Source organism: Calypte anna, chromosome 1 (assembly GCF_003957555.1).
Source record: "Calypte anna isolate BGI_N300 chromosome 1, bCalAnn1_v1.p, whole genome shotgun sequence".
NCBI classification, from domain to species: Eukaryota; Metazoa; Chordata; class Aves; order Apodiformes; family Trochilidae; genus Calypte; species Calypte anna.
The window spans coordinates 31,015,323-31,031,258 of NC_044244.1; the positions used below are offsets into that span (position 1 = coordinate 31,015,323).

At 39.2% G+C, this 15,936-nt stretch overlaps 1 protein-coding gene across 3 annotated transcripts; it reads left to right on the forward strand.

The window, feature by feature from the left end:
* Nucleotides 1-20: 20 nt before the first annotated feature.
* ATP23 (ATP23 metallopeptidase and ATP synthase assembly factor homolog) lies at nt 21-4,082 on the forward strand. Of its 3 annotated transcripts, none has more exons than XM_030450638.1 (6): nt 21-264; nt 930-975; nt 1,083-1,164; nt 1,511-1,648; nt 2,623-2,706; nt 3,537-4,082. In XM_030450638.1, the coding sequence occupies exons 1-6, from the start codon at nt 87-89 to the stop codon at nt 3,738-3,740; spliced, it is 732 nt and encodes a 243-aa protein (XP_030306498.1). In that variant the 5' UTR covers nt 21-86; the 3' UTR covers nt 3,741-4,082. The 3 variants fall into 3 exon arrangements, with proteins under 3 accessions (XP_030306498.1, XP_030306507.1, XP_030306511.1); XM_030450647.1 differs by having other exon boundaries at nt 88-264; nt 877-975; XM_030450651.1 differs by lacking the exon at nt 21-264 and adding an exon at nt 322-481 and having other exon boundaries at nt 928-975.
* The last annotated feature ends 11,854 nt before the right edge of the window (nt 4,083-15,936 follow it).

The following is a 15,936-nucleotide window of genomic DNA, read 5'->3' on the forward strand; positions in this document are numbered from 1 at the left end:
CATTGGCGCTGCCGGGTCTCCTGCCCTTTGCTCCGCTGCTGGGGACGGTGGCCGGCGGGCGCGGGGAGGCGGGGTCAGGATCTGCCATGGAGCAAGGGGAGGCAGCTCCACCGGTGGCCGAGAAGGTGGGGAAGGAAGAGGAGGATGACTTCGGCTATCGGCTCTTCCCGGACCGGAACAAAAAGCCGCAGAGCTTTCTGGTCCGGAGCCTCTTCACCTTCCACAACAAGTGCCAGGTGATGCTGAGGATCACCCTGGACACCAGTAAGCGCATTCCCGGCTGGCCCGGCCCGGCCCTGGCGCAGCGGAGGGCGCCCCGGTGGAAGCGGGTCCGGCTTCGGCGGTGACCTTGGTCTGCCGGGTCTCGGGGCGGGAGCTGCTGCCCTTCCGCTGTCCCCCCGCTCCCCGCCCCCGGGGCGGTGGGACGGGGCCCGAGCAGCCGGAGGGGTTGGGGCTGCTGCTTGGTGAACACGCTGATTTAGAGTTAAGACAAGGAAAATACACTTTCAAATGTTACTCGCAGCATTATTTTTTTTTCCTATCATAAGGACCTTGTCTTCTCTTGGAAAACGGAGATTTGTTGATTTCTGGTTCATTTGTTCCCTTTTCACTGGGTAGGGTTGTCTGTGAAAACGGTTGTCACTATAGACCCCTCAGTTTACATATACTTGTATCCAATAAGGTCAAAAGTACTGGATTCTTGAATAGTTCACAATGTATCCTGCTTCCATATCATGCCTCTGTATGACTTTACATAGCCTAAGCTGTAACAGAGGTCAGTTGCGTTGGATTAGTGTTAAATACTGCAACTTATAAATTTGCACTTATATGTAGTGCTTTTTTTTTTCCTTGACTGTCTTTATATTTTGATTATAGATGACTTTGAAAACTTTTGTCTAGAGAAATTGATTGCAGCAATGTTTTTCTAGATCCATATGCTCAGCTCCTTCTTGAGGCTATGAAGCATTCTGGTTGGTATGTAAACTATTTCATCTTTTTCTGTGTAGCAGCATCACTGTTATGTAGGCTTTAGGGTCTGTTTAAAATTGTTCCCTGTTACATCATTTGTTTGGGTTTTTCAGCACTGTCTTCAATGACCGTCATTTTTCCTGTGAAAACTGTGATGGCTGTGTCAGTGGAGGCTTTGATTCTGCCACATCTCAGGTGGGCACTGGACATTATCTTCTTTCAAAGAAATACAATGTTTTTAGTGCTTTTTATTAAGATTAAATCCACAAATGCTGATATCTGAGTTCAAGTCATGAAAGTGAGATAAATGAAAGATATGCCATAGTATCAGACCTAGTACGCTGCTGTTCAGGAGGCTGTTTGTGTTGAAAAACCCTGATTTGGGAGTTGGAACTGGATGGTCTTTAAGGTCCCCTCCAACCCTAGCCATTCTATGATTTAAAGAGTCTTACATGCTGTGAGTGTTACCATCTAGGCCTCTGAAAAATAAGGAAGATGTTGGAATTTGGTGAAAGGTCTACCTATATTTTTATTTCCACAGATTGTTCTGTGTCAGAACAACATTCACCAGCAATCCCATATGAACCGGGTGGTCACACATGAGTTGATTCATGCTTTTGATCACTGCCGTGCACATGTTGACTGGTATAAAAATGTCAAACATTTAGCTTGTTCAGAGGTAAGTTAAAATGCTTCTAATAGTCATTATATCAATTACTGCTGGTTATTAGGGATGTTTCATGTTTAAATAGCACAGAATTCTGACACGGGGGCAGCCTCTTGTGTCCTCTCACAGGAGCCACCACAGCAGGCCCCTGCTTCCAACATCTTGCCATGTAAACCAAATAGAGTAATTCAGAATTATTAACCATCATCTACTTTTTGTTTAAGTATTCGCATAGTGCAGAATGAAGCAAGTAAGCCTTGAACAAAAAATTGGAGAACATATATAAAATGAGATGGTGCTTATTCTTGCTTTTCTTGAGATTATTTTTTGCTTGACGTCTTTTGATACTTATTTTATTACGAGGTGTTTACCATTTTTTGTCAGATTTTTAATATTTACATTTTTTATTTTCATTTTCCATGTATTTATTCTCACTCAAGTACTTAGTTATAGGAACTTGAATTTTAGTTTGTTTCCTAACTGAGGGCGTAGGGTGCAGAACAATTGGCAGACAAAAGAAATTACAATAAACAGCGCAGGACAATTCAGAAGATAAAACATATATACTCATTTTAATGTGACGTTTCCTGAGGCACATGGGTCTTTGAGAGGTATTTGCCTTTCTATTTGACTCTTGGATCAGCTTCTGATACATATTGGGGAGAATATGTACTTTCCATGTTCTTTTCACAGTTCATATATATACACATATATGTAGTATCTCTTCTGCTCATTCACGTAACTATTGGTATATGTGTGGCTTGGTCCCTGGAGGAACTTACAGGTTTCATAATAATATTTTGAAGTTCATTGAGGCTGAGAGGGTGGATATAAAGGGTAATATTTTCTCAAAAGGTACGAGTAGTCCTGGGAACGTTCTCTACCAGCAGTCATCAGTAAGATATTGAAGAAAAAAATCCATTACCTTTTTTTTGCCTTTTATTTCCATGTGATTCTCTGACTGTGTGGCTTTTTTTTTTCAATAGATTCGAGCTGCTAATCTCAGTGGTGACTGTACATTGATGAATGAAATAGCCAGGTTTAAATTTGGATTAAAAGGACACCACCAGGTAAAGACTGTAGATGCTAAAGTACACTGATTTTTTTATGAGCCATCTTGACCCGCTACACTTAAATAGTGGAAAAAAAAAGAGATGCCATGGACTTGATGCCTTCTGTTAGTCAACCTATAATAACCTTTAATGATTCATGATAATTTTTTTCCATATTGTTTTTGTTGCAGTGAAATTCCTGACTACTTAGTCATACTATAGAGCATTACCACTGACAATGGATGATTAATGAAAACCAAAGAAAAAACAGGGTTTTCAGGAAGTATAGTGGAAATGCCTTACGTACTATAAGTGGGTAAAACTGTAATGAAAACTGAAGGAAGGAGGATAACAAAGGTATAGCTCGTAGATGGGGATATTTACATCTTTTTTTTTATCTTTTAGTAGATAAATGTGTAAGCAAAAGTTGCCATGAAGAGAGATATCAAATGAAGGCCAGTAGAGGAGTAATATATTTATATTTATAGCATTTCAGTTGGAAAAATACTGATACTTATGTTTGTTTCATTCTGACATACTTACTCTTGTGTTCAAGTCATGTTGTGCAAGTACTTGATAGCTACAGCAAATACCAGTATTTTATTTTAATTCTTGTCCTCAGGAATGTCTGTTACTTATCTGATAGTTTATATGCACATGGAAAACTAAAACACAAAGTTAACACAGGATGAAACAAAAATGTATGTTACTATTTATTATAGGCATTGTTTGACTCTTCTGTGCTACAAAATTATTGTAGGTTTTAGTAGCTAATTCTTGATAAAATCTGGAAGGAAAATATTTGTACTACTAATAACAGATTTTTCTTTATCTGATCCCCACTTTAGACTTGTGTACGGGACAGAGCAATTCGTTCCATTCTGGCTGTTAGAAAAGTTAGCAAAGAAACGGCAGAAAAAGCTGTGGATGAAGTTTTTGATGCCTGCTTCAATGATCTGGAACCTTTTGGAAGAATCCCACATAGTAAAAAAGATGCAAAACGTGCTTATAGAGACTTTCAGAACAGAGATCGCTATAATGCTAATTTGTAAAGGAAAAAAAAAATGCTAAAAATTGTGGTAACATCTGATTGATCTATAAAACCAGGTGTTACAGTCTGCACACACCCTGCTGGTGGAAAGAGCAGTTCTACCAAATTTATCAATTAATTTTGGAACTTCTTCCAGGAGCCAGCTTCCATGGAAGTAAATATAGTAAATGAACAAGGCTTAAGAACTGTGTTTCCTCATGCTATTCCAGCAAGATAATTTAGTGCACCAAAAGACTTTCCAAATAATGATCTGCACATTTCAATCAACATTTATTTCTGTGCAGTATGACTGGGACTTGGTTTCTAAATGCTCTGTTGTTACTGAATAAATCTTTTCATAAAATCTTTGTATTTCCACCATCTTTAATGCATAGTCATAAATTTGGTGATCTTCATCACTCCAGTTTAAAAGATGGGCGCCCTGCAGCTCTTTGATCGAGATTTAGGAACTATGCCTAAACCCAAAATTTAATCAACTGCCACATTTAGTGTCAAGCATCATCTGAAATTCTTGGAATTCCAGCTCATCTAATGTTAACTTTACAGATACATACTTTGGCTTTTTAGGAGTTTGAGAGAAATTTCTGCTTACTAGATCAAACGTACAAGCTGCATAAGCATTGGTGAGATTCTGTCCACCAGGGTGAGCTTGCTCAAAATGTTGGTGTGGCTTACTGGTCTTCTTCCTATACTTTTTATGTGGGTAAGTCCATCCAAGGAAAGCAAGGAGCTGCTAGCTTCATCCTAAGTCTGAAAGAAGCTGTCTCATTCCTCCATTATGTCCAAATATAAGTTGCTATAATCATTGTCAGGGATGTAAGAGAACTTTTTTCTTCTCTTTATATTAGAGGTGCCACTCAACCCCTGGTACAATTCACTGATGCACTGGAGCTGAGTCCTCAGTCAGAGGTTTGCAGGCATAGCTGCTGTAACAGTTCCTGATGTAACAGTTACTTGAGTCCAGACCCAAGTGGGAAATTTAGTGCTCTGATTGTTCCTATTTTTGACGAATTGCAAAACATTTTAGGCAGGCTTTCAACTTTATAGAATGTCAAGCTCTGAGTAGTGGTGCAAGTTTTCCTGTGTAAGGTTCACAACTGCAGAAGCATAGAATGCTGAAGTTCAGAAGATGTCTGGAGACCAATACTGTTTCAACCACACTGCAGAGAGCAAGGTCAACCAGAGCATGTTGCTTGGGAGTCTCTAGCTGGGTGTTGACTGTCTCCAGGGATGGAGACTCTACAGTCCCTCGAGATAACATGTTCCAGTGTTTAATCACCTTTGCAGGTTTGTTTGGAGGTTTTTTCACCTTGTGTGTAAATCAAGTTTCCTGCACTTTGTGCCACTTCCTCGTGTCCTTTCCTTGGCCACTGTTGAGAAGGCTCAGTCTTCTCTACTCCACCCTTGCCCCATTAGGTGTTTATGCACAGTGGTAAGATCTCCTCAAGCATTTATTATCCAGGCTGAATAGTTAAATCTCTCAGTCTCTCTTTTTAGGTAAGATATTCTGGTTATCACCTTTTTTTATCACCTTTATGGCATGTTGCTGGACTCACTCAATTGTGTTCCTTGTCTGCCTTGTACTGGGAAGCCCAGAACTGGACCCCACACTCCAGATGTCTCACCAGGGCTGAGCGGAGTGGGACATGACTTCCCCAAACCTGCTGGCAACACTCTTCCTAATGCATCTTAGGAGGCTGTCGGCCTTGTTTGCTGCATGGCTGTGTTTTCACTCAAATTGGTGTCCACTGGTATTGCCAGGGCCATTTTTGCCCTATCAAGGTGTCTCTGAATGGCAGCACAAACCTCTCGTATACCAACTGCTCCTGTCAGTGTCGTAATGTCTGTAAAATTATGGAAGTTGCACCACTCCTATCTTCCAAGTTGCTAAAGAAGAGATTAAACAGCATAGCCCCTGATACCAGTACCTGAGGCACACAAATAGTGTCTGGCCTTACAATTATGCTTCTACCACACGTGGTTAAAGCATCAGCATAAACTTGGAAACATCTCAGATAGTTTGCATACATACACGCTATAGAGATTTGAAAAGTTTGAAAATAACAATATGAACTTTTTTGTTAACTTACCTCAAGTGTCAGCCATTTCAGGTGTGTTAATCTACTGCTGCAAGTGTAGTGATAGGCTAAGTGCCTGGAATTTGGGTAGTAAGCACATGAATCCGATGATTGTGTTATATTCACATTTAATGCAGTCAGGCAAAAACCCTCTCTGCTCTGCTACTTGTTAAAACTATCTGGAAATAGCAGTAGAATTCCACCCCTTATCTGAACAGACTTAGACAGCGTGTAAGGTCACCAAGCAAATTTGCAGTTTTGAAAATCTTTTGTTTCCTTGCTTTTTGTGGTGCTGTGCATTTTGCTTTCTTCAAATCTCTCAACAAGGTTTGGAAAGAAACCAAGAAAAACTGGATGAGGGTGGAAGTGATTACTAAACACATTGGAATTTAAGTCGCAGTACAAGGCTGAATGGTTATAAAATAGTTGTAGTTAATTTACAGGAAAATAGTAGATGGTATATATGCATCTGAAGTGTAGTTATACTAAATCAGACAGACAACAAGGAATATGCATTGTTTATACTGAGGATGAAGTGGTTAGGGAAAAGGTTGATCTCAGGATGAGAAATGTTAAGTCCTTTAGTATTACAAAAAGGTTGAACTGAAGCTAGATTATGTAGTGGGTTAACATTTATTTGCATTTTATTTCTCTTGTAGTAGTCCTGTGTTTTGGAATTTCTTCTGGCCATTGGCACAGTTGGCAAAGGAATGGGCTATTCTGCCTCTGTCATGCTTTCCACCCCTGAAGTTACCTAACTTTGGTTTCTAGTTCTTCACTGCCCCCTCCTGCAGCACTGATTGGGGACACACAGTGATAGTGCTGAGTAAGGTTGAGTTAGAATGAGCTGATAACTTTGAGATCTTAAATCTTGAAAGTACCACCTCGGTGTATTTTATTCACATGCTCAAGGTTAAAGTAATCGCCAAATCTGGAATCAGAAAGGAAATTTTCCTTTATTAAATTGATAGGGATAACTGATGTTTCTGTTGAGCAATTGGATGTCATTTCGTGCTGTTCAGGCTTTGTATTTGTAGCCTCTGAGTGACAAGTTCAGTGCTGAGCTGAGCTCTGTGACAGTGGCAAGGCTGGGTCAGTCTGATGCTTGGAAATGAGATCTGAAGCCCACAGTTATTCCTGTTCAGCATGAGTTAGCCTGCACACTGGGGTGTTGGTAGGGAACTGGGCTTCCTGAGCCAATAGTGACCACTGGGCCAGTGGCCAGTGAGAAAGGCTGACCTGGAGGGAACAGCCATCTGAATCACTGAAGCATTTCAAGTGGTGGTCTGTCATCTCTTGCAGGCATGAAGCTGACTGGCATGACCTTCAATGCTTTCTCCTGACTGTGGCACTTCCCAGCTGGGCAGTTGGCCTTTTTACTGTAGACACCTATGTTTGTCAGCAATGGGAAAGCTTTTATGACTTGAGCCCCGAATTTGTGTTCATGTTCTGGTTGACTCTGGTGTAGGGGCCTGGGTATGATGATCAGTGCTGCCTTCTCCTGTTCTGTGTCCCTATGTATTTTGTGACAATGGGACTGTGAGTGAGTGAAGCTTTTTCAGGCAAGACATAACTGTGAGGTTTGGATGTGGCAGACTCCCTGCTGAGACTCGAGCAGAACTGAGGCACTGACCTGCTCAGGGAAGCTCAGCATGTGCACAGATTCAAAGTGCCTGCCAGGCATTAAAGCTGGAAGGGGAAGATCCTTCCAAACACCTCCAGAATTGGACAGCCTCTGAGGAAGCTCCTGTTCAACTGCAGTTTTGGGGTCCTGTGATTCACCTATTTATTTCACATGCCTACAGCCTTTCAGATCTGTCTGTCATTCTGTAATTTCCTCCTGAGAAGAATTTAGTCATGTAATCAGTTTCCAGCTCAGTGGGCCTAGGGTGTCACTCAGGAACAAGCTGCGTGAAGAGGGCAACAGCAAAGACAGCTGTCTCCTCTGAGCAGAGCCAGCACTTTTTTTCTCCATTTCCTGAACAGCAGCAAATGCTTTGAAAGGTTTCAAACGTAAGCACTGTCCTTAAAAAAGACAAAGCAATGCATCCAAGCAGTACCTGAGAGATCCAATCAAACCAGACTTAGAGTTTTTGTGTTCACACTGGACTGCAGATGTGCTGTCCCAAGTGTAGCATAATTCATACACACAGGTACCATTGCTTCTGGGGCTAAACACGATTTCAGAAACCTCAGAAAGTCATCCTAGTTGTCCTGGAAGAAGTAATGTCTTGGTCAAGATTCCACAAACCTGTGCTTTCTAAAAGTTTTGCAGAATTTGAAATGGAGATTTCATAACCTTATTGTCCTGGGGTAATTCCATCAGTGACTGACATAATCATAGGGCTGAATATCCAAACTGAAAAAAAATGGATATAATACCCTACATATCTATGGAGAAAATTACTCATTGAATTCTAAACTTCCCGTCTTTGATGTAATCTAGGTAGACCTTCTGGGTTTTCTAAAATCCCCTGAGGATCAGAGATGCCTTGAACAGCATAATCTTGTGTGTTAATATTCCCTTAACCTTTACTGCTTTTCAAATTCCCTTTTTAGTCAGTATGATGTATGATACTGAGGTTTTTATATAACACTTCACACACATATTCTGTCAGATAATTCCTTCCCTTCATTATACTTTATTAACCACAGTTCTGCTTTAATGAATATAGTTGTCTGCCACCTGGGATAAGTTTTGTCAAGTCTACTTAGAAATGGAAAATAGAGCAATAAAGACTAGAATATGCAAGGATACAAGATGCTGGTTATTTTCTGTAGTATTTCTGATAAATGAACACCACCAAACTCTAGGGAAGAAATTATTCCAGAGATACTTGAAAGAAACCTTGCTATTAAACAGTAGTACATTGAGCTATATAAAGACATAATAATTTTAAAAATGCACAAAATAATTTTAAAAATTACACAATCAGGAAATAGCTTAAGCAACAGATACATTTCAGTTACATCAGATCAAATTTTATTGGCAGAATATATGCACTACAAGTCACCAGAAAGCAATCAAAAGAGTCTGATGGGCTTCTTATTCCCTGAGAAAAGGAGGGACATTAATTACATGAGGCATTGCACACACTGTTTATCAATTCAAGCAATCATTTCGTTGCTTTAGGTACAATTTTAATCTGCATCATTTTTTCTCATCAAAACAGAGATTAAAAAAAACCAAAAACAACAAATGGAGTTAAAGCTCTTTGCACATACGAAAAATATGGAAATCGATTGAGCAGCAGAGGGAGCTGAAGGACCGTGAATCAGGGTTCTGCTGTGGAAAGCCACCTGCAGCTCATACCCAGCTGTTGCTCAGTGTGCAATTCAGTTTTGGCTTAAATCTCTGTTGTAATCAAATCTGCGTAACTCGAATGTCAAAAGGGGTTAAAATTTTGAACACATTTCAATCACATTCTTTGGCTTCTGCATAATATTTGCTTTAGAAGAGCACCTCAAAAATATATGGAAATACTTTTGCCACCGGTGTTGTTTTAGGGTGGCCCCTGAGTTTCCAGGGGCAGTTTGATAAAATCTGGGGTGCATGCAACAGACCAAACTGTCTATAAAAATCTATCATCAGGAATCAGAATCAGGCAAAGCATAGTAGCTTATTTCTTTATTCCTCATGCCCAAATTTCCGCAAGCTTCTAATTTTGTCTCATATCTGAAGGATTTTGAAGTTTTGAGAAACCCAAAAAAAAGGAAAAAAAAAAAAAAATCATCATTTTCCAAATAGTGAAGAGACATAATTTTACAAAGGAGAGTAGTCTCATAAAGAGCTTTTATGTGTTTTCTTTTTTCCTAGGGAAGAAATGCTAGCCATGCCATACCTCACTGAATAGTTCCTTGGCAGAGATATTTTTAAAGTTTTTAAGTACCTCATTCTTAGTTGCATGGATGTGTACCAGTTACCACAGGAGCCTTCAGGTGCTGATTGTAGTTTTTCAAAACTTAGAAAACAGTAGCCATTACATGTGAAAACAACAAAAACTGTTTTCAGCAAGCAGAAATATCCAACTCTGATGTAATGTAAAGTTCAGAAGTTTTCAGGGTGTGTGCAGGGAACCTTACCTTGTGCTAGAACTGATGAGTTCAGCACCAAGAGGTTATTGTCCACTAGAACTCACTTAAAAACAAGATGCAAAGAAGAAAAAGGAGAAGAAGGACATCCACAAAAGGCTCTGTGTTGGTGGGTAAAGAACCAATACATGAAGACAGATCATTGTTGCAGCTTCTGCTCTACTAAATGCTAAGCAAAACATAGGGAAGTGCTTGGTGTATTTACACCTATGCACCCCACTCGCAGAGGAAGCAGCTGTAAACAAAGAAGAGATGGATGACAAGACGGGCAAAGTGATGGATCCCAAGGCATCAGGAAACCTGTGGTATCCAGGAACTTTAGTTAGTTGCCTTCCCTCCTTCACAGTGCAAAGTTGAGCAGCCTCAGGGGCAGTTGTCCCGCTCCCCAAAATGCTTCAGAGTTGAATGCTTTTCCTTCATTCCATTTTCATCCTACTGCTTTCTGCTTGTTGAGGGTGTTCATTCTTAGTTAAAGCATTACACTTCCTCTTTTTTCCTTAGCTTCCTCCCACACATGTATGTCCAAGTAGAGGATACCCTTTCTTCTTTTTTTTCACTACTGGTTACCTCCTCCTCCTCCCACTGTTCATCCCTAATGCAGCCAAGCAGGAAGGGAAATTAAAATCTATCTGGGGAAATGATCTGCTCTGCTGCATGTGTGAGAATGAGGGGTATTTCATCCCACTGTTGTCTTTCAATTTCTACTTTTTAAATCAGCAGGAGTGGATTTGACTCTGATTTGTTCAATCTGTTCTGGTAGGAGCAAGCTGGGAGTTTCCCAGAGCAAACTGTGAATGAGGAGGTGAATTCCCTTCCCCCCAATGCTATTTTTGTAGATCTTCCTTCTCATCTTCTTATGAATGCACCCAGGCATATGTATGCATCTTGACTCTGTCTCCCTCATCCCTCACACACCCCAGCTCCTGCAACTTTCCTCCATTCCCCAGCTGCCCTCATGCTCACTTCATCCGTGCTGATCTGTTGTGGGTGCCACTTGAGCGTCCACCAGGCTTTTATTTCTTGATTTGACGCTTCACTGGAATCCATTTGGGAAACCATTTAGAAATATGTTTATTTACAGTAGAAACCATGGCAGGGAATAGAGGTTACCAGCGAGACCTTTTGCTGATGCCAAGTTGAACTTTCACTGCTAAATATTTATACATGGGATCTGAGAGCATTCCTGGGGATCACAGAATATGTATTACCCTCAGGTTTCACACTTGATGCCTTAGACCTGGTACAAGGAGTAGGAGACTAATTACCTGTAATACTGGGAATACAAGAAAAGAAGCTTACTGGTACACCATGCCATCTTGATGTCTTTTTCTGACTGCCAGGTAAGAGAAGATTTAAAAGACCATCTGTAAAGTAACATCATTCTCCTTCTGCTCTTTGGATTCCTCCAATAGGGTTTATTTGTCTGCCTGCCACTAAATGAAAATGACTGGATATTGCTTCAACTGTTTCTGGTTCCCATGCCCTTCTACTTAATCCATGCAAAAAAAGATGCCAAGGGTATCTCTTCCTTTTCTCCAGAATACCAAGTCTGATAGGACACCCCCCAAGAGGTGAGAAATCTGGGTTCAAACCTTCTTGAACTTTTGCTTAGAAAGGAAGAAATGCTGCATGTTTCTGACATGAGGGCTCAGGAAGCCTTCTTGGGTTCAGTCAACAAATCCTGGGTAACTATCTTTGATGTGCTTAGGTTTTTAGAAGTCATACTGTTCACAGTCTTTTTTGATTGCCTCTCCTGTGTGGAAAATGGGCTTTTCTGCAGCCATTTGCTACAAATCCACTAATACTTCCCATAGAGGTTGGGCATGTAACTTGTACACTGCATGTTATCACTGTGTAGGAAGGCATCTACTACATGTGCACTGCTACACTCTTAAAATGTTTGTCTTAACCTGTAAAAAAGTAAATGTCAACACCTCCTTTAACATTAGATTTGGCTTTAGGAAGTATTATAAGTTTAGGTTGCTTTTGTCTTGCCACACTTGACTTTTTTAGATGGTTTTTGTGACACGTAACTGTCACCATTTATGACATCTTTAATATAAGCAACATACTTCCAATCCAAATGCTGACATAAAAGTCACAGATCTGGTCCCAGAGGTTTGGTGTCTGAGGACAGATGTTCTGAGGTTGTCCAAGGATGACTGAAGCACCTAGGGGTGAACTCCAGGGAGACACTAGTATAATATTTTTTTCCTACTTAAAATCAGCCTTCCTTGTTGTGACCCACTCTTGCTTCTTCAAAACTGTTGGACATGCTCCTTATCTCCTGAGAGTCTCATCAGACTGCTGCCTGCTCTCTCCATCTTGATGCACCTTCAGCATCCATGGCTGCAGCATCAATTAGTTCTCAGGCTCATTTGCCTCCATCTGAGAAACTTCTTAAACTAGTGCTTAGAGAAGACCTTCCCTTAGGCAATCTTTGCTGCAGCACAGATATCTATAGAAACAGGCATCTCTACAGTGAGTTTAACAACTGTGTAGAAATTTATTGGAGACCTAGGTTTTCTTCTGGTATGTTTTAATCCTTTATGTATTTATGTATTTATTTGAAAAGAACCCTTGTCCTCTTCATCTCTAACCTCATGAGTTCTCAAGGAAGGTGTAAAAAGGATTTTGAGGGGAATTGCCTATTTCTGTCCATACAAATGATGGAAAACACTAACCCTTCTCCCTGCTTCTGCTTCTCTCCTTCAGAAATCCTGCTTTCAAGATGTGAACGTTGGGCTCTCAGGGACACAGACTCTTTTATACATCTCTGGAAGTTCTGATCAGTAAAACACTTAAGCACTTACTTACATCTGATAGTGTCATTTTTACAGGCTTATCATTTGTTGTCTTGTGAACCACACTACTCAGCAGCACCTTGAAGAACTGGGCTCTAAATGCATCAAGTGCACTTGGACTTGCTCAATGAGATACTGCACGTATGGTCCTCTCAAAACACAAAAGAAAGGTCATTAAATTGATGTGCCACTCTTCCTAAGTAGCATGTTAACTTCAGTGGTCTCTTTGCATTCCCATTTGAAGTGTTACTGTCTGCCTGCTGAGATTTTCTCTGCTTTATAGTAGTCGTATCTTGTCCTAAAGTGAACTAGACTTTACTGTGTGTTGTTAAAAACCTTTCACAACAGAGGTGGCTGAAATTCAGTGTTGAATGGTAAAATTTATGGATGGAATTTGTCAAGTTTTTGAAGCATTTGGGCATCCTTTGTCATGAAAACCACTCTACGAATGCAAGGTCATTATGATTGCGACTTGTCTCCTTGGAGAGAGAAAAACATGACTGCTCTAACAAATCTTAACAGCTTCCTCATCCCATTAAAGCTTTCGGTTTTGTTCATTCACGTTGCAAATTTCTTAGCAGAAATGGAAATAATAGGGTACTTTTTTCCACATAATCACTATAAATGAGCTACCTGTTCCATTTGCACCTAAATTCGATCGAATGATGCAGACATCATGCAAAATAAGTCATTATTGTTCCTGAGTGCTGTTCTTTGATTAATATTTAGATCTCATATTTTAAAATAATGAACAATTCACACAGAGCTACAAAGAAGATTGTAAAGAATCACTAGTAGGACAAGAGGTATGCTAAAAGTAAGACAATGTGTTTGCAGACATTCTTTTGCCTTCTAGACAAGTTTTGCTTCTGATTCATATTTCTTATGATATAATAATTATAAGATTTTTTTTTCTTATATTTTTTCCCCCTATGAAATCCTTATTTACATTGTTGTGTGAAGATACAGCCTCATGAAGCAAGAGAGATTTTAGATGAGACAGTTTTGGAAGATTAGAAGAGCCACTGAAAGAACTGAAGTAATAAAATGTAATTTAGGTGTCCGGTCACAAAAATTCAGGCTCTGAAGCATGCACATAAAATACAAAGAGAAAATGTTGATGAGAATCCCAGAAGCCAAAGTTTGTTTTCACAAAACATTTCTTGAAGGATTTCAAACAGAAAACATTTTTTTTAAAAAAACCTGCTGTCTGCCAAAGTACATCTTTTATCACTTTGGAATATAGAATTATTTTTACTTACATACAAGTACAGATGGGGAGCTCTAGTCTCTGGTCTTTCAATTAAATGCTCACAGTAAGAACCTGCTTATTGCCATAGACCAAGGATATTTTTGAACTTCAGGAGCTACTCACCAGATTTGTTGTTACTGTTGTCTTCTCCCCTTCTTTTTTTTTTTTTTTTTTTTTTTTTTAACATTACTTTCCTAGAGGGAAGAATAGATAATACAGAGTTGATTCTTCACTTGAATATTTTTGTATTTGTGGCTATTTTGTGAGATTGAGGTAAATAGATTAGCTGGGGATTTGGCCTAGAATATGGTATAACATGTCTATCTATTGTCAGAATATTACACATTTTTTGTTGTGGAGTAGAGTTTATAACACAGATGAACTTTGCCTCAAAATCTAGATTCCTTCTCCTTAAGACAATCACATATCTGAAATGCATAATTCTTTCTTTATTAATCCTGCTGTTGAATGGTAAAAAAATCTCAGTTGTTACATTTCTTCTGATTCCTTCACATTAGACAGATCAAAGCATTTAGCATGACAAAACCCAAATTGAGAACCAAAAAATTTCATGTCCCAATGCAGGATATATCTTATGTTTGTATACTTTCTAAACTAAAAAATGGACAACATTTTATTTTATAAAATAAAAATTATACAGCGGTGATGTATCTAATTGAATGTCACAATGCCAGTAATTGTGCTGTCTGTGAAAGAAATTTGTTCCAAAGTCACAGTGTCACCTTGCTGTCGAATAATCCCATAGATTACCATAAACAGAGCTAGCGAAATTGTACTGTGACTGAAAAGATATGTGATGTGAATCCTAGTCATTACCCAAGACATGACTTCCATTGTAATTATCTGCCTATCATAATAGCTTCCTTCTGCCAGCTCTTGCTTACCTGCTGCCACACACTCATTAACATTTTTGTCAATGCAGTACCATTTGTACTGTTAACCTTTGTGCAAAGTGGGGTCATTTCTTCATTATGATGGATTCTGTAATACTACAACAACTTGCATTGAGGATTAATATTTCTCTTTTCTTCATTTATGGCTAAATTAGAAATTAGTCTAACACCTGGGTTCCATTATACTGAATAGCCCTGTCATGTGTGGAAAATGCAATTTGGTTTACAGGTAGCTTCAGTGCACCCCATCTAAAAAGGGATTACTGCTGTTGCTGAAAGTGACTTTTAAAGGCAGATAAATCCTTGCACATTTCAGCTGTGTTTTGATGGGAAATAAAAATATTTTTCAAAGCAAATTAAAGAACTATGGTTTTCACTTTTGAACATCAAACTGTGCACAACTTGTGCTACATCTAGACTTTATAAAAATGTTACAATTACTTTTCTAGATGATGTTAGGCTAAAGTTTGATTTTAGATCAGTAGCTCAAATTCATGGTTGTAATCCTAAATTTTTAGTCCAATTTTATTATCTACAAGCATAACCTCTTGTTGCATTTGTTGGATCACTGTAAACTATGAACCATTTCTGCAGTATCTAGAGAACACTTTCCATAAGTAGTTACTTGATCCTTATAAATTTAGATTAGAATTATTTCTGCCTGACAGTTTTAAGATTGAAAATAAATGCATTTTAAAAAAATTCTGCAGTGCTGAGAAATATAAAGAGAGGGTTAGTGCTAGCCAGAGGAAATCTATTATGTTTCAAGTCTTGGGTAGTTCTGTAGAGTTTGTTGCAGTTAGAATAGGCAATAAATCTGACATTTCAACTAGCCATTTCATGAAGATTATTAGGCATCTGACATGTAAATTTACCCTAAACCTCTCACAGTGATACAGTTTGTGAAGCTGAAGGTAAACATGTTGCTAATACTACATTCATGAGTTCTGTCCCTTCTATGTAGCAAACTCTGAGCTTCTCTTGGTAATCAAGTCACTTCTGAGGTTCTTTGCCACCTCTTGCTCTTGCCACTGTCCCATTCCTAAAACCTGCTTAA